Raw genomic sequence first — 25,388 nt, 5'->3', positions numbered from 1 at the left:
AGCTAAAACCAGAATTGCACCGCACCATATTTTTGCGGTTACATGTGCGGTGTGGTGTGGTTTAGAGTTTAATCAAAACCATAATTGCTCTGCACCTCATTTTTGCGGTCACATGTGCAATACTATGCATAAGATGCGGTTTGAAGTCGGTATATTTTTCAAATTTTGGGTTTTTCCTACTCAACCCAAAACTAATTTTTCCTCTTTTTTTGGGCCAAGTTTTAAATTATTGAGTTAGTTTTTCTTTATTTTGGGTTGGCTTTTCTAGTCAACACTTGCTAGGGCTATTAAACCTTTTTTTTTTTTTTTTTGAAAACTAGGGTTATTAAACTATTAATAATATATTTAATATTAAAAATAAATAAATAAATATATTAATATATAGAGAGAGTACGGTGCGGTGCGGTTTATGCAGTTTTCTTATTATAAAACCGCACTGCACCATACGGTGCGGTGCATTATTACTTGCGGTGCAGTGTGGTTATGCCATTTTGCGGGCGGTTTTGGTGGGGTTTTGGTGCGGTTTTTGCGGTTTGTGCAGTTTGGTGAACACCCCTAGTGACAGCCTCCCTTTATTTCAGATCAAGCACATTAAGAGAATGAGTAGGGCTCATTTGCTGACCAAAATTGATAGATATGTTTTGTTTATGGTGATGTCCTTAAACCAAGGTCAATTTAGTATACACCACAATAGTTGATGTATGATGGGACTACAACAGGTCAAGATTCATGGAACTTCACTCCACTCTATAATGATCAGGTTTTTGACAATACACGTATATGTATATGCTATTCAAGGTAAGAAAATCAATTTTCTTTTTCAGAGGAAGATAAATTGAAACTATTCTTTATTGTTTTTACTCATGATTGGCAATTATCATACAATTTGGTGTTATTGTTACATATGTAATGAAACTCACATGAAAAATGACTAGTGATATAAAATCCTTCTTCCTCGGCATACAACTTTTAAAACGAAAGTAAAGCACATGATATGTAGGGGAGAACTGTTTTTCTTGTGACGAGATTTGTTAAACAGACTCATAATTGAGGAATATTTTACAATTTATATATGCTCGTGGTTGGCACTTATCATACGATTTGATTTTTTTTTTTTTTTTGGTAGAAAGGGGATAATATCATAAAACACTAACAAACAGGAACAACATGGTCATAGGCCACCCCAACAGAATCAAGACTCAGTAACAAGGAAACTTCCGCCGAGGGGTCTAAGAAAATTACAAAGTCTTGGGAAAGCAAAGCTCCCCTTCTAGCAAGCGCATCAGCGCACTTGTTTGCCTCACGATAACAATGTTTAATTTGGACCCTAGGAATATTTCCTAGTTCAGTCTTATAATCACTCACTAAAGCATCAATACAATTCTAATGACCATCTAATTTCTACAGGAGATCAACAATAAGCTTTGTTGAGGTCTAAAAGGATCACAATGCCCAAGCCTAAAGAAGTAAGCCAAGCCCAAAAGAAAATAAGCCAAGACCAAGGAAGCAGGTGCAAGGGGACCACGAAAGAGAAAGAAATGGTAGGCCCAAAGGACTTGAAGCCCAAAAGAAGAAGCATCAAGAAGGAAAAGAAACCCACGGCAAGAGATTAAAGAAAAATAGCCAGGATCCTCAGCAACCACCAAGAGGCGTGGATCCTTCTAGGCGCATAAGCACAGTCAAAGGAAGATTAAGACAGTTCGAAAGAAAAGGACAAGAAAAGAAAATAAGAAACAGAGTAGAAGCCACAAGCGCCAAAAGACCCAGCCAAAAAAGAAGAAACAATCAGCGACCTCTCATGGCGCAAGTGGGAAGCGTCTCGGGGAACTAGAATGGAGAAGTACGAAAAGGGGAATGGCAACAGGCGACTTTCAAATTGATAGAATGGGATTCCGCCCGAATGGGAAAAAGGGCAAAAAAGAAGAACTGCCAAACAGTGAGATCGAGAAGGGCATATCTCAGCACATCTCGAAGTAGGTAACCAACCATGGACTTTCAAAGGAATCAAAGCTGAAAAAAGGGAAAGAATGAAAAAACAGGAAATAGAACCTACCAAGTGATGGACACTGAACAAGCTCTGTTAACCATAAGACAAAAAAGGGGAACCAATGGTTCCCCTGGATGCCAGAATTTCACTATAAAAGGAGGAGTAGGTTATGAAGAAAAGGCAGAGATTTTTGGGAGGTGAAAAACTATCGATAAAATTCTGTAAAAAAAGAGAAAACTGAGGGAAAGTTAATAATATTGCTTCCCGGTATCCTGTAAAAGCCACTATTGCATATACTTGGATTCAAAGAGAATCAAACTTTGCAAGTATTGAAGGCTGAAATAGCCATTCAAAACTATAATTTTTGAGCTTGATTGAACCTTGTATCACGTCTTAGTGAGCATTCTGTAACCATAACAAAGAAAATATTAATGAAATATGTCCCACTGATTCAAAGATCTTTATAACATTATTTTGTGCTCCTTTGTTGATCTTGTTCTCTGCATTTACCTTGTTGTTTTGATATGTCTTTCAATACGAATATCCTTGCTTCTCATTTTACGTGTATTGTAGGAAGCATCCCCTATGCATCACTTGATTCTTAAATAGCTTGTTAGCTGCAGTGAATCAAGGCTCGGTCCACCAAACCACAACTTATTAGGCCCGGGATCCTTGGGCCTGAGTGTCACAAAAAAAGTCACTCTCACAAGCTTTTTGTCCAATTTAATGATCACTGCAGGAAGCTTGAGGGCTATGCATAATCTGAGTCCATCACGTAAAGTCCATAGTTCCGCAGCCACGCTAGTCGAAAAACCCACATTTCTAGCATAACCTTTAAGCCATTCCCCCTTATCATTTCAGATTAGTCCTCCACCACCCGCCCTCCTCAGATTGCCAAGTGAAGAGCCATCCGAATTAAGTTTGAACCAGATCTGAGGAAGAAAGAGCCATCTGACTGCAATCTTTATGTAGTGGGGGGTCTGTTTTGCATTGATACCAATGTAAGCAAATTCTGTTGCTTTTGCAAGGACTTCTAACTTTAGATTTCGCTGCCCACTCTCATTTTGAAACACCACACCATTCCTATTCAGCCATAATGTCCAGATCCCAAAAGAAAAGATGATATCCCATCTGATATCCGAATTAGGAGAGGTTTTAGAGTTGCAGCAATTCTGTCTAATCCATTCAGTAATGTTTAAACCAAAGAAAAGAGAAGCAGGCATTGGAGGAGATAACGAGTTCCAGAGGTTACAAGCAATTTGGCAATCTCTAAGAACATGCAAAATGGACTCCAAACCTTCCCTACACAGCTGGCACACCGGTGAAACATCCATTCCCCTTGCAACAAGAACAGTACGACCGAGACACTCTTGTGGTAGCACTGCCACACAAAGCACTTGATTTTCGGGATAGTGAAAGCCTTCCAAATCCAGTCCCCATCAAAGTAGCCTGTGCAGTGCCCTTCCTCTTCCATAATTGCTAATTTATAAGCTTCTTTCAATTCAAAATTCCCACTCAGGGAAGAAAACCAAGTGATGCGATCAGTATTTCGAGCATAGAAGGAAATGGGGGCAACCTTAATCTCTGAGATCAATTGTTACATATGTTACGACACTCACATGGAATGATGGAATTGGCCCAGTGATATAAAATCACTCTTTCTGGTAAGAAAAGTATTATTATTTTCTTTTGGAAGGAAAATATTCCAATTGAAACTATACTTTATTGTTTTTACTCATGATTTTCACTTATCATAAGATTTGGTGTTACTGTTGTTACACATGTAATAACAACACTCACATGAAAAAAAAAGGCCAATAATATAAAATATATCCTTCTTTCTCGACATGCAACTTCTAAAATGAAAGTAGAGCACGTGATATGTATGAGAGAATTGTATTTTTTTTTACCAAATTTGTCAAACAAACCCTTAATTAAGGAATACTTTATATAGTTTATGCTCGTAGTTGGTACTGTCATACGATTTGATGTTATTGGTAATATAAATCATTCTTCTTTGACATATACCTTCTAGAATGAAAGGATAACACTAGAGAACTGTTTTTCTTATGACAAGATTCGTCAAACAGACTCATAATAAAAAATAATAAAAAATAAATGAGTCAAATTTTCAATTTACAAATCAAGTACTCTTTTTAATTATCACCATATCAAAGTATGCAAGAAAATGTACAGTCGCTGTCTATTTTCAAACAATTAATGAATTAAGAATAGAATAGTCAAGATGAAAGACTTTAGTTTACGAATCAATCACTACATTGGTAACAATATCAAAATAATACAACAAAAATATAGAGTCAATGTCATGCAGTCGCTTTAGGCTTTTCACATGATAATAATTTAAAGCACGCATGCATGCATATGTAGAATCCAAAGAATGTGTACAATGGCAATAGTCAAGTTATGTCCGCAAAAGCACGTATTCATATCCGTGGACACTGTAGACACAGGAGAAAATTATTGTGAGCCAACAATAGTAACTAGCAAGTACGATTTTAACCGAAGTGTTTTGTATATACCGTGTAACTATTACCACTCTTTTTTTAATACGTTCTTTTTTATATCTTTGTTGAAGGTTGTGGCCAAAGAATATGCTACGTACTGCAAATTCCAAACCACTCCAACGTAATCATTTTGCCTAGTCATAATAATTTCTTATATAAAAAACAAAAGCTAAAAAATGAAAGGCATTTATGTGACCTAAAATTTTGAGGGGGACTTTCACTCTAAAGTCATTTTTCATGTATTAATTGCATGGTACACTCTAGGGAAAGCGAAATTAGCTATGTATCTATATTCTTTACCCCATTACTTATTCCTACCCTTGGTGTTTGTTTTTTCCCCCGTCTCTCTCTCTCGGCTTTTGAAGTAGGAAAGAAAGTTCAACCTCTATCGTTAAAGTGTCGTTCTCAATAAAAGTACCATAGTAAGGCTACCGAAAGTGTCCATATTGGGATGCACCAAATACTCACCTTATCCATATAAATTTGACTCCAATAAAAGAAAATGAAAATAGAAGTGGTGACTCATATTTAAATTAATGACTGGGATACTTAAATGAGTGATTTTAGTCTTGAAAGTTTTTAAAAAAATTATAATGATCCTTTTGATTTGTTCCTTTAGAGTACATTTGGTAGACTGTAATAGATACTGTAATATAATAGTTATTCTTATGGTTTAATTATTAAGTAATTTGGTTATGTTTTTATTAAAAGGAATAGTCATTCCTTATGAATAACTATTCTTTAAAATGAGAAATAGTTATTCATCTCTAAAAGAGTTGTAATAGTTATTCCTTAGTAAGTGTAATAATTTCTAAAATAAATATATATTATCAAACAAACAAACAAACTTTCCATATACACGTAACAATTATGAAAATAAAAAATCATAAAAAAAAATAACTAATCTTTCTTTGAAATTTAAAAAAATATTACTTTTTAGGATATATAATTATATAAGTAAGATATTTCCTAAAATATATCTTAACTTTGATTTAAAATGTTTTCATTCCATTGTGTTCAAGGTTCTATTATTATGTTGTCACCAAACAAATGAACAATAATAAGTATTACATTACAATATCTTGTATTCCTTGTAATATGGCTTACATTAACAATCTGTAAGCACCAAATTTGGATCCCAAGCCCAGGAGGGTGGATGAACTTAGGCCCAAAAAGCCCAATACAATGAATTTGTAAAAAGTGGGTTGGAAAAATGGGATTTAACGAGTTGGACGACAAATATAACAGGTTCAGAAGACAAAAAAAAGGAAGATAAATTAATTCAAACTAAATAAAATCGTCCTCGGCACAGTCCGAGGAGATTTGTTCTTATATATTTCTTTCAAGTGTGATTATAAAGTCAGTTCTTGATGACTACAGTGTTTTTCTCTTAATTTTTCGATCTCTCCTGTTCTCAGGGGTCTCTTACATTATATATCTCCTTTTCTATGATCTTGGCCCTCAAGTTGTTGACCATCCAGGGCATTACTTGAGTGCTTGTCCTATCGGACACCCCCTCTGACCCTCTATGAGTTGGGATAACTAAGGCAGCACTGTTCAGGGGTCTTCTCCACATAAATGCAGTTAGAAAGTTAGCTGCAGAGCATTCAATGCGGTGGCAACAACGTTTCCTTAGATATTTCTGAGCTTCCATCCTTCCTGTACATTCAAAACGCTCGTCCCCATCGGTGGAATTTCCTAGAGGGTCACCTTGAACAATGAGATATACATTTGATTTGTGCTTTGTATACCTGAGGAGATGTTCCTCCTCGGACCACCTTCCCCTACCTTTCCACTTGCAATCTACTCATGAGACTCTAAGCTTGACACTTTTTCTACTATTTATTCATTCTTGGACCAACCAACGTCCTCGGCCAAGGTCTAAGGCCCAACACATAACTTTGGGCCCTTATCCCTACACAATCCATTTATATAAATAAAATAAAAAAATATTATCAAAAATTGAAAAAAATATCAAAAAAAAAAAAATTCATAGCTTTTTCAATTCCCAATAAAAAAATTTCTAAAATGGTTTACTAATATACGTCCTAAAGGCATACGTTGGTGGACATACGTTAATAAAACCCTTCTAATAATATGGCTGCTAAATTTTAATTAAAAAATTACACAGCCAAATCATTCACCAATACACATGTTTGGTATATATTTTTCCCAATTTAAACCTAAATTCAAATCCAAATTAAGGAGATGTGCTCCGCACTCTATCAGTGAAATTGGTTGAGATCTTCTCATAACAGCCTTGTAGTCATAAAACGATTTTCATTATAATAATTCAAAAAAAAATTTCTATCAGATCAGCTCTGATTTTCTCATCCAACCAAATGTACGGACCCTCCAAGTTGCTCTGATTTTCACTTGACCTTAACCAATTTTTAAACCTACTTTTTCTTTTAACTTTTTAGATTATTTTATTTATGTATAGTTTTTTTAACCTCACTTTTTTCTTTTTCTTTTTTCACTTTTTTAAAGAATAAATATACTTTAACTAACACGTTTTTAACACAAAACAAAATTTTGTAAAAAGTCAAGTAAAGCCAATACCAATTTGAACTTTCTAATCAAATTGGTATTGGCTGAACAAAAGCGATTCAAAGAATAAACTAACTATTCCGTATTTACTGAACTCAGACCACTTGCTCAAAAGTTAGTGATAATTCAAATTCTAAATGAATTCGTGTTTGCTTTTTGGAAAACGCAAGAAGATGATAAATTAAACTTTGAAAATTTTCCTAATTTGATTTTCCTCTCATTCCTCACTTGAAAAGTCTCATGCAATGGTGGAGAGAAATGCAGGCTTAAAGCGAAACCCAACATAATTTTTTCAAGCCCGGACAAAAATTCAAAAGAATCATAAAAGCTCAAGGAATCAAAGAGAAAGATTTCTTCCTATGCCTACCATTGAAGGAGCAGAAAAGTAGTTTGAGATAGGGTTGGGTTTGAATTGGGAAAGTACCACACACCGGAATGGGTGAGTGATTTGGCAATGTGCAATTTTTTTCCAATAAAAATTCAGCTAACATGCATGTCATTAAAAAATGGCACTTACTATGTTAGTCACATACACAAGAAAATTATCAAAATTAGATAGATCAAGGTACCATTGACACTCATTTTTTAACTTGGGGATTAATATCAATTGAAATATTAGGGACTAAAAGCACTCAATATATTTGTAAACTTTAAAGACCAACAATATATTTTGGTCTATATCAATCAAGCTCTCACAAAGTTAATGAGAGACATAGATCGGACAACTGAACAGGATATGTTTGAGAGAGAGATGGTGTCCCAAGTACGTGTAATGTTTGGGAATTATACTTGAAAGGCCTTCATCTCTTCAATCGTCTCATTTTTTGTAATTACTTTGCCAAAAAAATAGATAATTTTAAAGAGTCCATTGGGCTCTATCCTACATTACTAAGGAGGGTGTTGGATATTGGTTTTGTAAATGCTTAAGCTACCTTGGGAGTTTTGAGATGTGTTTGGAACTTACTCCTGTAAAGCTTTCATTTACTCCTCTCATGCTCCATAATATGAGAGTAAGAGAGACTATGGGATTGTGGTGCGTTGACAGAAACTATGTGACCATGATGCATTTGTGCCTGATTAGGCCTTTCAACAGTTATAACTTTTTAAAAAAAAATTATGCGTGCTGATTATGGCTACACAAAGGCAGTGGACTCTACCGAAGCGGATTCTAAACCCAATCTCATTACTCTTACATCATACGTAGTTCATATTCAACATTCAAGATATATACTCTTAAAAATAGTTAAGTAAATCTTTTTAGAAGATTTTTTTTTTTCTTCAAATATACACACACACACATATATATATATATATATATATAAATAATTTTTTTTTGAGAATAGAGAGACAATATTTTTAGAAATTAGAGATCGAAAATGCCTCAAGCCAATATTTGAGTACCAAACATTACAACATTGAAGAAATGAATAGGATCAATTCAATCCATTATCCATAAACACAAACCACTTAGAAAGAGAACTAGGAGTTTAGTACGACCTTAGAGCTTTCGCTTTCAAACTATAACTGTGTTGTCATTCTAGCAACAATTCCATTAGAATTTGGTTCTTTTAATGAATTTCCAAAAGAGAGGCAAATAAATCCATTATTCCGTATCAACTCTTTCAAATTGAATCAGCAAACATGCATCTTGCTTAGTAGGTGTAGCTTGAAGTAGTCTGACTGTGTGAAACATGCAAATAGCGATGATCAATTGGCATAAAGTTACAAATCTATATTTGTTCTCCTACTTTGAAAGTTTATCAAAAGAAATGGGAAACCCTTATGTCACGTTTGGTTTGTTGTAATGTATTTTTGATGTAATGTATATTACAATGATGTGACATTGAAGTTTTTAGTTTATTTTATTTTTTCTAACATTACCATAATTTTAAATTACAAAATATATCACATCACTTTAATTTTATCACCTTCCTAAATAATGTAATGTTGTATTATTGTATTGAAATTATATTAACGTAAGATTACAATAACGTAATATTATGGCGTAATGTAACATCACGGTGAACCAAACATCCCCTTATTGTAGTTGTGATTTATGAAAAATAAGGCTTTTCTTTAGTTTTGATGTAAATAAAAACAAAAACAATTGACTCCACCACTGCTTGAGAGGAGTTGTACATGACGTTATTTGACTTTGGCAGCTATAACCTTGTATCCTCCTTATTCTTTAGATAAAAATAACTTCTTTTTTTTTTGAGAATCAAGATCGCGTGATATTATTAAATACTAAAGGTCTGAAATTACAAACGGATACACGTCTGTTGGAACATACTCCATCCAGTCTAATAAAGGAAAAGAAAATCTTACTCTCTTAGCCAAAGCATGAGCTACACAGTTTCCCTACCGCCTAGTATGAGAGAAAAAAAAGGTTCAAAGCGAACCAGCGATAGACATAATGTCTTTTACAAACTGTCCAATTGAAGACTGACCCACATCTACTGCTTTCAAAGCCTTATACACTATCTCTGAATCCCCCTCAAAGATTGACTGAGTTATGCCCAGTTACATAATAAACTGTACTGCCCTTCTTGCAGCTAGGACCTCCACCAAAACCATCGAGCCTGGATAAGGAATTTTCTCAGATAAAGCAGCTAACACTTCTCCCCTATCATTTCGGACTATGACTCCAATTCCAGCCTCTTTCGAATCTTCAAATACTACCCCATCATAATTGGTTTTGTACATCTCGCCCAAGGTAGATAAAAATAACTTCATAACACAATGACAAGTAATGAACAAAGACAATCCATTTCATGCATTCCACAAATAGGAGGAAGCAAATAAGTATATAAAAGTTGTCTAATTTGACATTAGATATGTTTGTATTTAAAATGAATAAATAAATAAATAAAAACCCTTATTATCTCTTATCAAAGTTATGAAGACGATCCTTCTTAGAATAAAATTCATCTATTATCATTTATCTCCATAGTTAAATTCTTAGAAATTTCATTTACAATATGAATCACCTATTGACTACCAAAGTGAATAAGAATATTAATTTCAGTATTACTATGAAATTAATGAAGTCTTATAAACCATGAATGACTTCATGACCCAAAACTTTAGTAAGTACAAGAGCAGCTTTTAAAATAAAATTAAAAATTTGAGAAAAAAGTAACTTGCCTCTATAACCACTAACCTAATTGCCCAATTTTTTTTAATGAGTATCATTGGATTTTTTTGGGGGACCAACTCCATGGGTTCAAGTGATAATTCAATAGTAATAACATCTTTTATAATATTTCATCTATATATATATATATAAAACCGAAACTTTTGAAGCTCCCACAATTTTCCACGTCAGCACAATATTTAAATTAAATTTTCCACCTCATCACTGTTTTCCTTTTCCAATGCAAATTAGACTTCTAGCCAAATAAGGACACTCTCCCACCGCCTCTACTCTCTCCTATTTAAGAATTGCTTGCGTAGAAAACCTAAGCCCCAAAAACTTATTTTTGCCGCAACACAATTTTCTCCTTAAAACTTATTTTTCTTCAAGATTTTTTTTGAGGGCGGCTCATGCTTCACAATTCACATATTCCACTTATGTATTGGACTCCTCTCCTTCTTCGGTCAATGCATCAAGGTTAGGGTTATTTGATTTGTTCAATAAAAATTATAGATTTGTTGCTTTTTCTTATAAGTTTGTCAATTGTTGTTTTGTTTATTTAATTGCTGGGCCTGAATCTTTTAACATCTTATTTTAACTTCACAGGAGACGATTTTCCATATACCTTAACAGAACTTGGGACCAAAGTGAAGGTGTTGAATTATAATGAAGCAGTTGAGATGGTTTTTCAAAGTACCAATTTGGTGGAAGGCGCAGGGCTTCATCCAATGCATTCGCATGGGCATAGCTTCTATGTGGTTGGATCAGGTCCTGGGATCTATGACAATGTAACCGACCCAAAAAGTTTTAATCTGGTTGATCCGGTTGAAGTGAATACTTTCGGAGTTCCTAAGGAAGGATGGCTTGCCATTAGATTTGTGGCAAACAATCCAGGTATGCAATGTCTCTATAACGTAAATATTAATTAGTTTTAGTTATTCTAAAAGGAAATGCATATGGGCTTAAAATATATACTTTGGTTCAAGATCTTGCAACCAACAACCTGACTAGCAAATAATAATAATTTTAAGGGAGAAGTATATAAAACCGAATCTAATAATAATAATATTAGATTTGTTGCTTTTTCTTATAAGTTTGTCAATTGTTGTTTTGTTTATTTAATTGCTGGGCCTGAATCTTTTAATTAAATCTTCAAATTTTTATTGAACAAATCAAATAACCCTAACCTTGATGCATTGACCGAAGAAGGAGAGGAGTCCAATACATAAGTGGAAAAGCTATAATCATGGATTCCCTTCTTTCTATTGTATTTCTCTATTGCGTAATTATGTGTATATATATATATATATATATATTGTTTTATTTCAATACTTTTGAAGCTTTGAATCTTCTGATTTAAAAAAAAAAAATTTTTTTTTGGCCTTTTGGAAGTTTTAACATCATAACTTTTGGGTTTTATTTTTTCTATTATCAGAAATTATCTAGAAGATTTCAATGAATATCCATGGATTATTCTTTTTGAGGGTAACCCATCTTTATCTTATATTTCTATTCCTAACTTTTTTTTCCTATATTTTTTCTTTAATTGTCCGTGTTTACGTCTCTTTTGTTTTTCTTATTTTTTCTTTAATTGTCCGTGTTTATGTCTCTTTTTGTGTGAGTATGTGTCATCGTATCTGGGTACTTAGGCAAAATCTATAAAGACTAAAGATGCTTTTTTTTTTTGGTAATGAATCCTGTGTTTTTCATGACTTTAGTGAGTCATATTCTTAATGATCGAAATGGTTTTGTTTGACGTGGATTTTGTTCATATTGGTTTCAAAGTTTATTTCTTGGCTTATATTATAGATTGTAATATATTTATTCATCAAACTGTTTAGTTGAGTTTGTTTTCGAAATTGTTTTCAGTGTTGGACATTTTCTTGAAGCATGTTGGTATCATATATTAAAATACTGTTAAGTTGATAATAATAATAATAATAATAATAATATAGTTTAATAAATGTCTGAAACGTATAGCTGTTAACAAATGTTTTAGCTATATGATTTTATTTTACAAATTCAATTTTGGTGTTGTAGTAAAATAAACAAAGATTAAATTATATATTGTACTCAATACATTTCCCGTGCATCGCACGGGTTAGCGACTAGTTTCTATAATTTGAATTCCCTCCCCCCCCCCCCCCCACCCTTCCCATTTTGTCTACATATATCACTAAGACAAAAACAATAAACTGTGACTAAGATATTCAAATATTTTCAATTAAATTTTCTTTGTGAGATTTATTTTCATATCACATATATTAAGTAGTGAATCTCTCTCTCTCTCCAAGTCAAACTCGTTCATCTAACTTTTCACAAAAGAAAGAAAAAAAAGGGTAAAGAATCTATTTTGAATGATTATTGTAGAAATTAATAAAAGTAAGTAGAGGGATAATAACAAAAACCCTCTTAATTTGGTAAGAGAGAGAGGAGGGAGAAACCGTCATAACACTAAGGGTCTATTTGGATACTGTTTATTATTGAAAATTAAAAATTGAAAATACTGTAACAAAATTATTTTTAAATGTATGAATAGTGCCGTGGAACCCAATTTTAAAGTTGTTTTTGGTGAAAAAAGTATTTGCGGGTTCCGTGAATGGTGCACGGGACCCACATAAAAGCAACGCAATCGCACAACGCAGGCGCTATCCAAACTTTACCTAAAACCGTCATAACACTAAGGGTCTATTTGAATACTGTTTATGGTTGAAAATTAAAAATTGAAAATACTGTAACAAAATTATTTTTAAATGTATGAATAGTGTCATGAAACCCAATTTTAAAGTTGTTTTTGGTGAAAAAAGTATTTACGGGTTCCGTAAACGGTGCACGGGACCCACAGAAAAGTAACGCAATCGCACAACGCAGGCGCTATCCAAACTCTACCTAAAACCGATTAATTGAGATCCGATACAATCTCTTACTATGACTGAGAACAGATGAAAAGGGTGAAAAAGTTTGAAAATTTTGGTGAAGGGATTAGATCAAATTGTACGATGTGCAATATCCCCTTTTCACTTATTATCATATAGATAGAACGTCCTTTTCTAAGCAAACGTGGCACAGAAGGTGTAACGTTTGGACTGGCTGGTGACAATTCATGAGCTTGGAGGAGCTCTCAAATAATGCCAAGAGTTCCATTTGATTGTTTTTTTCTCTCGGCCTTATTATTCTAACAAAATTCACTCAACACGGATTGCTAGCTGTATGCCTTGATGAAGTGAAAGGCTTGAGCAAATAGGTCAAGCCTTATTTTCAAAGCTAGGCAGAAGAAAATAAAAGAGTAATCTCTATTGCCAAATTAAGAAGAAGAAAAAAAAAGCTTTGATGTGAGATATATATATATAGGTGTGTGTGAATGATATTGATGTTGTACATAGAAAGTGGATTTAAAAATTAAGAGTAGGTGAAGTGGCCTGCAGATTCAACTTTCAACTTTACTATAGATTAAGCGGCATCACTTTAATTAATAATTATTATATTAGAAAATAATTTCTCTATTTTTATGCAAATGTTTTAGGTTTATTTTTAACTAGTTGTTTATCTAGTTTGTGTGTGTTAAAGTTTCAGTCCATATAATCCCAGATTACTATTACAAAGGTTAAGTCATTTTATAGTGGTACTCTGGTTATATTATATTATGAGTCTATTTAAAAAACTTTATATACTACTTTCGTGTTCGTGTATTCTAATAAGTATTATTGTTTCTTCAAAAAAAAAAAAATTAACTAGTTTGTAACTCCCTATATATAAACAAGCGTGTATATAAAAATAACAACAATCATATTTGTATATATAAAAATATTTTTGTACTTAGTTTATTATCATAAATGTTTTTTTTTTTAATTTTTAACAATTATTTAGAAGATTGTGTAAGGATATTATTTGGTAGAGTGAGTAAGTTGTTTAACAACTTACTCACTGTACTAAATAAGATAGTTAGTTGATCTATTTATATATGTAATGATCACTTCTGAACATGAGTTTTTTTTCCCCCTTTTAATTGTACCACAATGAATTTTATTAATGTTTATTATATTCTTCAAATATAAAGTTATAAGAAATTTGGTCATATAAATATTGAAAAAGGCACAATCAGTTTTTTAGAACACGGTAAATTCTTTTATTTAAAGTTTATTTTTAACTTGATTAGTCAATACTCTCATTATCCCAGATCTGCTTAATTAGGGCAAAAAACTTCATTTAGTTTTTTTATACATCAAAAATTAAGAGTGTGAGATTTGAACTCTATGTGTATCTTTTTTGAAAACACTAGAAAATGTCAGTTGAGTTACAAAACTTTTAGCAAGTTTTGTTAAAATAATTTGTACGAAAACTTCATCTAAAAGAAGAAATCAAAAATATAAAATAGATAATTTGACCTTATATAATATATATATATACACACATACACATGTATGTATGAACATTTAATTAATCTTATTGTTACCATGTGAATTATGCAATCACATTTTTAATGCGCAAAGTATACATGGTGAAAATGGAAATCAGATTCAGACCTACAGCTTTGAAAAATTGTCCAGTTGCAAAACCATATATGCCTTTTCGGAGAGGAGAAGGATGTGATCCCCACAAAAAAGACAAGCAGCAAGGATAATGCATGGGCCTAACCCTGTCTAGTGAATACCATATTATAAGCTGTGTGAGGAATTACATATGTGGGGAACAGCCCAAAACATGCCTTATACTATTGGGACAGGGCATGCCAAATGCTTCCAAGCATTAACAATTACGTTCATTTTTGTTCTTAAATGAAGAAGGGTCCCCTTAGAAGAATTGTCAATTCTCACCGTGAATAACGTAGTGCACTTTTTTTGGGCCCTCTTTGTTCTTGATGTTCTAGCCTAGATCTAGTAATACCTCAATTTTATTTCATCCGTGATACGTTGATTGAAGAGATTATTTATGTGTATTTTTAGTCATATAATAACGAGTTATACGACTTGCTTAAATAATACACAATGATAATCTTATAAACCACCACCAATTTGGAAAAAATAACTTCAGTTTAAGCCAAACTTTGTCCTTCATCCATTCCCCTCATGACTCAGTCAGCTCGTATTTCTCCACAAAGCACGTGCTCAAATTAAAGTGAGTGTGAATGTGTGAACATATCAATGACTAGAAGTAGTGTTTGAAATTTTTTAAATCCAGTTTATGTTCATTGTCAGTTTATGTACAATTTTTAAAAATAAAATTATACTTTTACCGAACTAATAATGTTTTAAACAAAATAAAATCAATAAGTTATCTCAATTACACCCTAGAACTAATACTTGAGGGGGACACAGTCCCTAAACAACGGGTGGAAGGGTTTGTAAATTCACCATGAGAAAAGCATTTAAGTCTTGAGAAAGGCCAAAAACAATTTAAGTATCAGAAGATTTGATGGAACTCATCTCCATTTTGGTTTAATATTTTAATATTTTAAAAAAAAAAAGTCATTTCACAAGTTAATAGAGAAGTAAATTCTGGAAGGTATATGTCCGATCAGCTATTATTTCACATATCAGAACTTCTCCTTGGAAAAACATAAAGGATATAGGCCAAAAATTATTTCATTACTACTTTAGCCAACACAACACGCATGCTTCCTTTAGTTGCTACAATATTTATCCATATTTAACATCGAACTCTAATATTGTACTATACAACTTCTAATTAATTATAGGCATAAATATATAGTTTAAGAAAGTGTTACAAGTGCAAATTTAGAGTAAATAAGATAAAAGTGATAAGAATATCCTTGTTCTTACCCCAACAACACAAAAGACATAATCCTGCTTTCTTAGGCGACAGAAACCAGCAACTTGGACGACAGAAAAGCAGATGCAGACAGATATTTGACAAGTTCCTCTCATACACCTAAACTCCAGTTGGGTTCTATATATGTAATTTTTAAACTGGTTTAAAAAGCCTGCTCTGTTTTTTTAGTGACAGCATTAAGAATTAAAGGTGTGACAGCTAAATCAGGAACTAAGGTCTACTTCTATCTTTATTAAAAGTATCAGGTTAATGAGTGTCTTTAAGTCACTTTTTAATAATTTATTTTAAGAAAATTTTGATACTATTTTGATGAGAAATAAAAAAAATTGTCACAATATTAATTATTTTTTTTATTTTTTATAAAAATTTTCTTTAAATAAATTATTAACTAATATCATAAAGACATTTGTTAGTATTTTTCATATTAAAAACATTGTATGTGTGTGTCTTATATTCTCTCTAGTTTTGTAGACTGGGCCAATCTCTGTCCTTGCATTTAAAGCTGCCTTTTTATTAAATGAACGATGCAGAGTAGTAAAGATGATTGCATCTTCTCTTATAAAACCCAATGACCAAGTGAACAACCTCATGTCCTTTCAAATTCAAGGAACTTTGGTATTTATGCCTTTTGTAAGGTGGATTTCACTTTCATTGACAGCTTCTAGCTGTCTTCTACTCAGTGAAATATGAGAATTTATGGTTGTTTAGACTTCCAGGTGGTGTGGTGAGAGTAATTAATTTAAATAGATTGTGGTTTTGTGTAGCTTTCATAGTGTGTGGGATGGGTATATCTGTTCCTTTGTGTGGAAAGCTGTTCTGGTCAGAGAGAGAGAAACGTGCATTAGTGGTTTTCTCAGTTATCTGAACACAGCTCGCTCCTTAGTTTGCCATTTAGTCAATTATAAATTCTCTTATACTTGACACCTGGGTATTATTCTCTACTCCCTTGTTCTTCTTGCTTCTTCTAGCAATGGACTCTTCCCAAATGTTTGGAGGCACTGAAGAATGCCAAAGCAGTGAATCTGGGTGGACTATGTATATTGGCTCTCCTATCTATGGTGGTGATGATGATGATGATGATGGTGGTGATGAAGGACATAGTGATGATAGAAGTGATGATGATGATGGTGATGATGATGATGGAAAAACTGATGCTGATCAAGATGATGATAGTGATGATTCCATGGCTTCCGATGCTTCTTCTCGCCCAAGTCATGCATATGGGAGTGCAAACAAGAAGGAAGAGAAGAATTGCTTTGACAAGAAAGCCAACAAACAACAACAGGAGAAGCAGAAAGCTCAAAAGATGAAGGAAGAAAAAGACCAGAAGATTTTCAGGGCAAAAAAAGCTGAGGCTCCATCTCAGAGTAGTGCCAAGGTCAGAAAAAACATCTGGATGGGCAAAAGGAAATAAATGTTTTTTAGAGTTCTCCAAGTTGTTTTTTTAGGTTAGTAGCTATGTAGCTGAAAATTCTCATATAAGAAGAATAGGCTACAAGTAATGACCATGTATTATGTTTTAGAACTTCTTTATGTGAGAGTTTGAATCAAGAACTAATATTAATGGAGAAGCATAATGCTTGTAGTTTGTGGATATGCCTTCATGTTTTGTTTAATATCTCGCGCACATACACTCAGAACCAAATATGGTTAAATATAACTGATAACAGTAACACCATATGAGAGTGAATGCTTTCATACATTCTGCTTGTATATTTATATGCGAAAACACCATGCACTCGTTCTTAATTATTATACAAGAGCTTCAATCTGTCCACATGCCTATTCATAATTCTCACAAGTCCCAACTGTGAAGATCTTGAAGTATATATGGGTTCACAGGAAGTTCAATTCCAAGTACATGAGCCTAAGTAAGGCTAGTTCTTTCTGTCTGAACTGACCAAATGTACCATATGAAGTGAAAGGAGAGAAAAATATAATGGCTCTATTGTTCTATGGAAAAGAGAGAAGGATATATGTCAAATCCTCCGAACAATGAGAAATATTGATACTGTACTTTTGTTGAACTTAAAATTCTTTGTTGACAATCTATAAAAGTAATCAACTGGAAATTCATGTACTTAAAATCAAAAGACCAAAAAAAATTCATTTAAGCAAATATTTTTAGGATCACGGAGTTCATGATTAAAAGACATGCCATTGTTAGTACCTATATGCTATATTTGAAAAAAATAGCTGGGCAGATGACTGTGACTGTGAGCTCCATATATTTGAACAAAATCTATGTACTACAAGTTCATCCGTGAACGAATGGACCATATAAATATATATAACACCTGGATTTCTAACATACAAAGCGACACACAGATACTCACTGAATCTGTGGGACACATTGCCCTCCTTATGGGAAAAAGAGAATTTCACTAATCTGGCCTGGATTTTGACAATTCCTCACTGCCGGGGCCACTCAATGGGGAAGGTTTCTTTTGCCTCCATAAACAGTGTACCACTATCACATGCAGGTCCGTGCCACGACCCACGGGGCATGGACAATTTTGTGGGTTCGTACTCACAATAATGCGTATCTTATGAGACTACCTTCTCACATCACATGAGATTTATACATGTAGGATCAAACATATTATGAGAGAAAGGTCCTACAAAACGTCTCATCATATACCGTTTCATAGATATGTTGTTTTTAGTTATGGTGTTTATTAAACTTTAAGGTCGTTTTCATTTTGGCACATTTATTAGTTTCAAATTTTTTATTTTAGCCGCATTTGATTACGTTTTCATATATTGGCTTTATTATTCGCCTTTGTTAGTAGTCATCGTTAAGCGTTTTCATGTTTAACTATTTCATGAAATATTAGTGGTCAGGTTACTAGATGAAATTGATGGTAAGAACAGAAATTGATAGCAGGAGCCAAAATGAAATTTTGAAACATAAATAACTAGAATAAAAACAATCTTAAACTTTTAAAAGGAAAAGGTGTACTTTAGACTAAATTTTTTATGCTATGCTAAATAAAATACACAAAATAGTTTTAAGTTTCCTGTACCAAAGCCATTGATTTATTTATTATGACTATTTTCTCATGCCACATTTTAGTTCTTCACTTGTAATTGAAATTTGACTAAAGTTTTAAATATACAACGTGGTGTATTTTTTTTTTTTTTTTTATAGCACACAAACATACAACAACAAACTAACTCCAAAACTGCTAGCAGCGGTTAGAGTCGCATATAACGTGGTGTATATGACAACATCATCACAATGAAAATTTTATTTTGGCGTATTGATCATCACTTCAAAAGTAACCAAATTATATGACAGTTGAATGACCCCCACACACTTTTCTTGAACAGGGAACCGTAAAAAACCATCAAGCTAGTGAAGGAATCACACGATATTTAATTTGTAACCTGAAGCAAATCACAGTGAGATCAAAACTCACCTCTCTCAGCCATGACAAACGCTGTTTTTTGGGCAAATTCCTTCGTTTAGTAGTGCACTAGTAAAATTTATTATTTATGATCATTTTTCCATTTGTACCCTTGTAGGCTTCGAATACAACCCTTAAACTCTTTCCCTGGAGCATACATCCATATATGCATATTGTCGGCAGCATCATACACAACTCCATATCTATAGCCAAAGCTGCTGTAGATTATTCATTATTCCCATCGATGCCAACAATCATTTCATAGAATATACTCTTTCCATCCGACACTTCGTATCGTACAAAAGGTCTTGAAAATTATAAAACCTTTAGAGTAAAGCTACGGTACAAAAAAAAATTAACATTTTTCACCAAAGTTTGTAACCTTTTATTGTTTCTCATCTGAATTCATTATTGAGATCATTTTTTGACCTATCAGTACAACTAACAATTTGCTACATCAACCAGTGTCAAATTTGTTCAAATTTGTTGTCAATTTTTTTTTTTTGTCTCTAGCTAGACTTTCTCTAACTTTTTGGATCTTCTGCCACCCTAAACTGCTGTTTTGAGTCACCTTCTCGTTATCAATCCAATAAAAAATTAAAAAAGAGAAGAGTACACAATGATCAGTTTGAAATTTTGGATAACGCTACAGTGAATGCTGGAGGGAAGAAAAATAGAGAAAAAAGTAAAATGAAATAAATTATGCAAGATTTTAAAATGAAATAAACTATGCAAGAATTCAATAGGTAATGAAAGTTTATTCGGAGTAGCAGGTAAGTAGTCTATAAAATACAAAGGGAGGGGAGGTGAGGTGACATTATAATCTAATGCAACGTCGTCAACTAACCCATGCCATCACGTTTTATAATCATGAAAATAAAAGAATACTTACCTATGGACGGAAAGCTGAGGTTGGTGGTGTGACACTTTTTCCGTCAGCTTGGTTGGTCAGTTATCTCTTGGAAAAAATTTTGAAAAAATAAAAAAATAAATAAAACATTTTACATGAGTTTTTATGTGGTGGGCAATTGGGTCTTCTCAATTTGGGTGGTTGGTGAATTTGAACAACCCTAAATTGCATGTTGTAGGATTCATCCATGCATACTGATGCGTAGATTCTAGAAATTAATGAAATCTTATCTATTTTGAGAAGTATTTTCTCATTGTCGGTCGCAGTTTTTTCTTTGCCAATCTGGTATTTGGGAAGTCAAGATCGAGACTATACTTTGGGCTTGGAATATAACCCAAAGCTATCGGTGAAGTGTGAAAGACCAATTTTTGCTTAAGGTCTAGGTTGTATTCAACAAAGATCATAATAAGGCTCCAAAAATAACTCTTGCCCTTTTCAAAAAAAAATAAAATAAATAACTCTTGCAAAGATAAGTTAGCACAAAGGATGGCCCACCATAATAAGTGTTTAAATAATAGTCCAGTGGTAAACAAGAGAAACGTTCAGAGGTAGATGTCTGGAAAATTAATAAATGTATTTGCATAGTAAAAATTATGCAATGTCTCCATAGTCGATTAATATAAAAGTGGGCCCGTTATAGTGAATATGACAGACCTCCAACAATAACGTCTGATTAGTCAATAAATGTGTTTATATGATTATATATTTTCCTCATTATTATTAAGTCAACATGAAATAAAACTTCCATAGTATCCAAGACATTATGATCTTCATTATAATAGCAATAAAAAAGGATTAGAGGCTTTATAATTACAAGTAAAAGAGGGAAAATTAGGATGGAATGAAGGGAGAGAAAAACCCCAGCTTAGTGCAGCAAATATTAACCAAGGTTCTTATGCCCATGATGGAATATATGGAAGGATGTATGGTAAATGATGGAAACTACTCTTATATGAGTGGGTGAACAAATATGTGGTGATGTGGGAATAAAATGGTAAAGGTACTTGGCTATTTTTGGCCATGGTGGAGAGAGACTGATTGTAGCTAATCATGAGACTTTTATGGTGTTGGGTTTTGTTAGAAAAGGGAATGAATATTTGTGAGTTGATGGGTATGGGCATTTATGAACTAAAAAAGGAACTTATTTCTGAATCAAGGGGTGAAAATAGTAAGATTGATGGAGATTTTGAGAGGATTTCGTCCCTCCTGATGGGTAAATGGTTCTTTCCTTTTATAGTGAAGCTTAGGGAGCAATTGGCAAAAGCCAAAAACATTGGGTTTAATCAGCAAGAGAATTTTCAGAATATCCAATTTGGCCAAAAATGTTGTGAGCTCATTTTTGAATGTTTGTCTCATTTGGGCAATTTCAGATAGAGCTAAAATTCAGAGCATATAACCTAGGGTTTGGCCAAAAATTGTGTGATTTGCTTATGGGTAGTTTAATTTCTTTGGGTAATGCCCTTAAGTGTTGAGATTTAGAGATTGATCTCAACCAATAAGATCAAGACAAACATAAGGCTAAAACTTGGTTGTTGCAATTAAGATTGAGCTTCAAAGAGTAGGAGCTATCACCCCAAGTTAGGTGTCAAGCTTTTAGCCTACTTCAGGGAGCTCCGCTAGAGATCTTTTTATGCCCTCCAAACCACATTTCCTTAAATTTCCCCTTTGGGAATTCATGGGCTTGGTTCATGCATTAGTTTTTAGATATTTTTAGTACTTCAGAAGCTAGTTTGCTAAAATTTGGTTGATTTGGTCATGACTTCCTCTAGCAGTAACTGAAACTTAGGGAGGAAGAATGACATTTATTGCATTTCAGGCTGTGTTTGAATTGGGTGAAAACCGTTTCCAGAAATCATTTTCCGTAAAACCCACGTGTTTGGCTGTCACGGAAAATGATATTTTCCGGAAAATGACTTCCGATTTACCAATATTTTCACTTTTGACCCGGAAATGATTTTCTCCCCTCATTTTCACTTCAAAGTATTTCTAGAAAAAGAGAGAGAGAGAGAGAGAGAGCGCGCGCACGCGAGATCTCGCGAGCTCCAGTCCGAGCGTACTCCGAGCTCCAGTCCGCGCCGATCTTGCGAGCTCCAGTCCGACGACCGCAATCGACGCTTCGCGAGATCGCGCCGTCGATCGCGATCTCGCAAAGCGTCGATCGCAATCTCGCAAAGCGTCGATTGCGATCTCGCAAAGCGTCGATCGCGCCGGATCAAGATCGCGATCGTCGGCGCGATCTCGCGAACGCGAGATCACGACGTTGATTGCTATCTTGCCTTCACGAGATCGTGATCTTGGATCGCGATCGTTGATGATTTTTTTCTGGGTTGTGGCTTGTGTTTTCTAAATTTGTGTTTTCCTTCTTCTTTTCCAAACACCAGAAAATATTTTCTGGAAAATTTTTTGAAATGCAACCAAACACATGGAAACATTTTTCTTTTCCGGAAATTAGCATTTCCGGAAAATATGTATTTTCCGGAAAACGTTTTATAGCAACCAAACACAGCCTCAGCTTTTTGGTGTCAGCCCAGCCTCTTAGTATTGTCCACGTCAAAAATTACAATGGCAGAGAGACTGATGGGATAGGTGGTCAGCTCCAAATTTGGTTTGAGAGCTTGGTTGCTTCTTGAGGTGCTCTCCAGCAAAAGGTAGAACTAGAGGGAGTTCCCCAACTAGGTCAGTTTGCACACGAGTTGTTTTAACTGAATTTCATGTTAGGCTTGGCCATGAGAGCTGAGTATTTCGATGGGCCTTTGACTTGGTGGTTCTCTCCACTTGGGCATATCCTTTTGCCTTCTCATTGTGAGCCCTAAAAAATGGACAAAGCCGTCATATATTGACATGAATTTTTATTCCACATGGGTTTAGTTGTTAGTAAAAATTAAATGTTTTAATGAGCTTTAATAAATATTTATGATATGTTTTGGATATTAATTTCTATGGGTTTTAAATAACAATATGTATGGTTTCTCATAATTTTTGCCATGAATTATTTTGTAAATGACATTTTCTTTGGGGCTTTTAAATAGTAACCTCCAATGTTTCTTGTGAATAATATTTTCCATAAGTTTTAATAGAGGCAATATCCATGGGTTTCAAATAAAATAAGGTAACAACCACTATAATGGAATAATGTGATATTCTCATTGGTTTTTCTATAGATAATCATAATGGGCTTGTAAGGTGAATAATTACCATGAGTTTTGGAAATAAATATTATGAATGTTGTGACATAAATAGTGACCATGGGTTCTAATTATGTAAATTCCATGGGTTTATAATATAATATGAAATAAATAAATGTCACAAGTCTAAAATAAATAATCATAACTTTCTATGGACTTTTATATTAGTAACACAAATTCATAATTCTTCATGGGCTTGATATATGTTTGCCATGGGTTTTGGAAAAATGAAAAGTGTTAAAGTAACATAAATAGTTACCATGAGTATATAATAAATAAATGTCATGGGCTTAAGATAAATAATCATAACTTTCCATAAGCTTTTATATTAGTAACACAAATTCATAATTCTCCCTGAGCTTGATATATATTTACCATGAGTTTTGGAAAAATGAATAGTGTTACGTAACATAAATAGTCACCATGGGTTTTGTAAGATAGATTCAATGGGCTTGTAATATTATAATAATGAGTTTAAGAACTAAAAACATTGTTCATCGTTGGACTTTAAGTGAAATACTTGTGATATAGTATTTTGCCAAATATTGATAACCTTGGGCTTTTTACTAAATAATGCCAAGTAGCTAGCTTAAGCTTTTAATAGTGTCAACGTAAATTGGACTTAGTTAAATAATAATAAAATTAGATCATATATGAGTTTTTGGGTTTTTTGTGATGGTTTATATTGTGACCCAATTTAAATAATGAGATATGAAATATTTGTGGGCCAATGAGATGAAAAGTATTCATGGAGGCCCAAAATAATTTATGGGTGATATTTTGGTGAATAAATAAATAGGATTAAATAGGATTGGAGCATGTGGCATGAGTGAAAAAAATGTACCTCAACACTCATAAACTCTTATCTCTACCATTATTCATTTTCAACTAAGAAATGGTAGGAATATAATATTTTTTACAACTATTAACATGATATATTGTTATTAGAGCAACATAAAATTTATCTTGGCCCATCACTAATATATACCACTTTTATTATATTCTAATTACAACAATCACCGTAAATTTGTAACATACATTAAAAAAATAAAAATAAAAATTGTAAAAAATGTTATGTTGCAATATTATATTCAACAACACTAATGATCACATCAAATTTGCAATCATATATTGGTTACTCAAAAAGGTATATTTTATAGAATGATTGCATTGATTTAGAACATGCAATTTGAATATTGGATATCGTATTTTATGTTGTGAAAACCTGAAAAAAGCACACACAATACCTTCTTTGATGGAATAGAAACTAAATTGTTCATTTTTAGTAGTATACCTTAAATCCATGAGAGGTTCTTTGAATTCATAAAATGATAGATCTGGAATCCACTAGAAAAAAAAAAAAAAAAAAAAAAAAAAAAAAGACAAAAGTCTTGATAAATATAATTTGAAAACCGAATTGCCTTTGGAGACTACAATGCATTTAAATAGTAAAAAGAAAACCTAAGTGGTTAAAAAACCTAAAGCGGCTAGGAAAACCTACAAAACCTTACTAAACAAGTCTCTAAAATCAATGAAATAAATGCTCTAGACCTAAAATAACAAAAATTACCTAAAAAATGTCTAAATTAAAAAATTAAAAAAATTAAATAGTAGATTATATCCTACGTCGGTATTGATATAAAATTGCCATAGTTACTAAATAAAAACCTTTTATTTCACTAAATATTTTGTAATTTAATTAGTACCTCTTGGTGTTCTTAAGAGAGACATCAAAACCTCAAATTCTCTCTTCTCAACTAATAAATTTATACATTTTTTTAACGGATTATATATATTCTTACAAAAAGTGATATATTATAAATATTTATTTTATAATTCGATGATTGAAAGAGCAAAATAATTTGAAGTCTAAATGTCTATGTTGAAAACTTAAG

General features: G+C 33.0%; 1 protein-coding gene across 1 annotated transcript; it reads left to right on the top strand.

Annotated features, from left to right (window-relative positions):
- Positions 1–16,529: 16,529 nt before the first annotated feature.
- Positions 16,530–17,575, top strand: LOC115965579 (rRNA biogenesis protein rrp36-like). Its single transcript, XM_031084838.1, has one exon. It carries the CDS (start codon positions 16,959–16,961, stop codon positions 17,400–17,402), a length of 444 nt encoding a protein of 147 aa, XP_030940698.1. The 5' UTR covers positions 16,530–16,958; the 3' UTR covers positions 17,403–17,575.
- The last annotated feature ends 7,813 nt before the right edge of the window (positions 17,576–25,388 follow it).

Source organism: Quercus lobata, chromosome 10, assembly GCF_001633185.2.
Source record: "Quercus lobata isolate SW786 chromosome 10, ValleyOak3.0 Primary Assembly, whole genome shotgun sequence".
NCBI classification, from domain to species: domain Eukaryota; kingdom Viridiplantae; phylum Streptophyta; class Magnoliopsida; order Fagales; family Fagaceae; genus Quercus; species Quercus lobata.
This window is presented reverse-complemented; position numbering and strand designations above follow the sequence as displayed.

Excerpts from the sequence above, each read along its gene's own strand:
- LOC115965579 (XM_031084838.1), top strand. The coding sequence starts at position 16,959 with ATGGACTCTTCCCAAATGTTTGGAGGCACTGAAGAATGCCAAAGCAGT.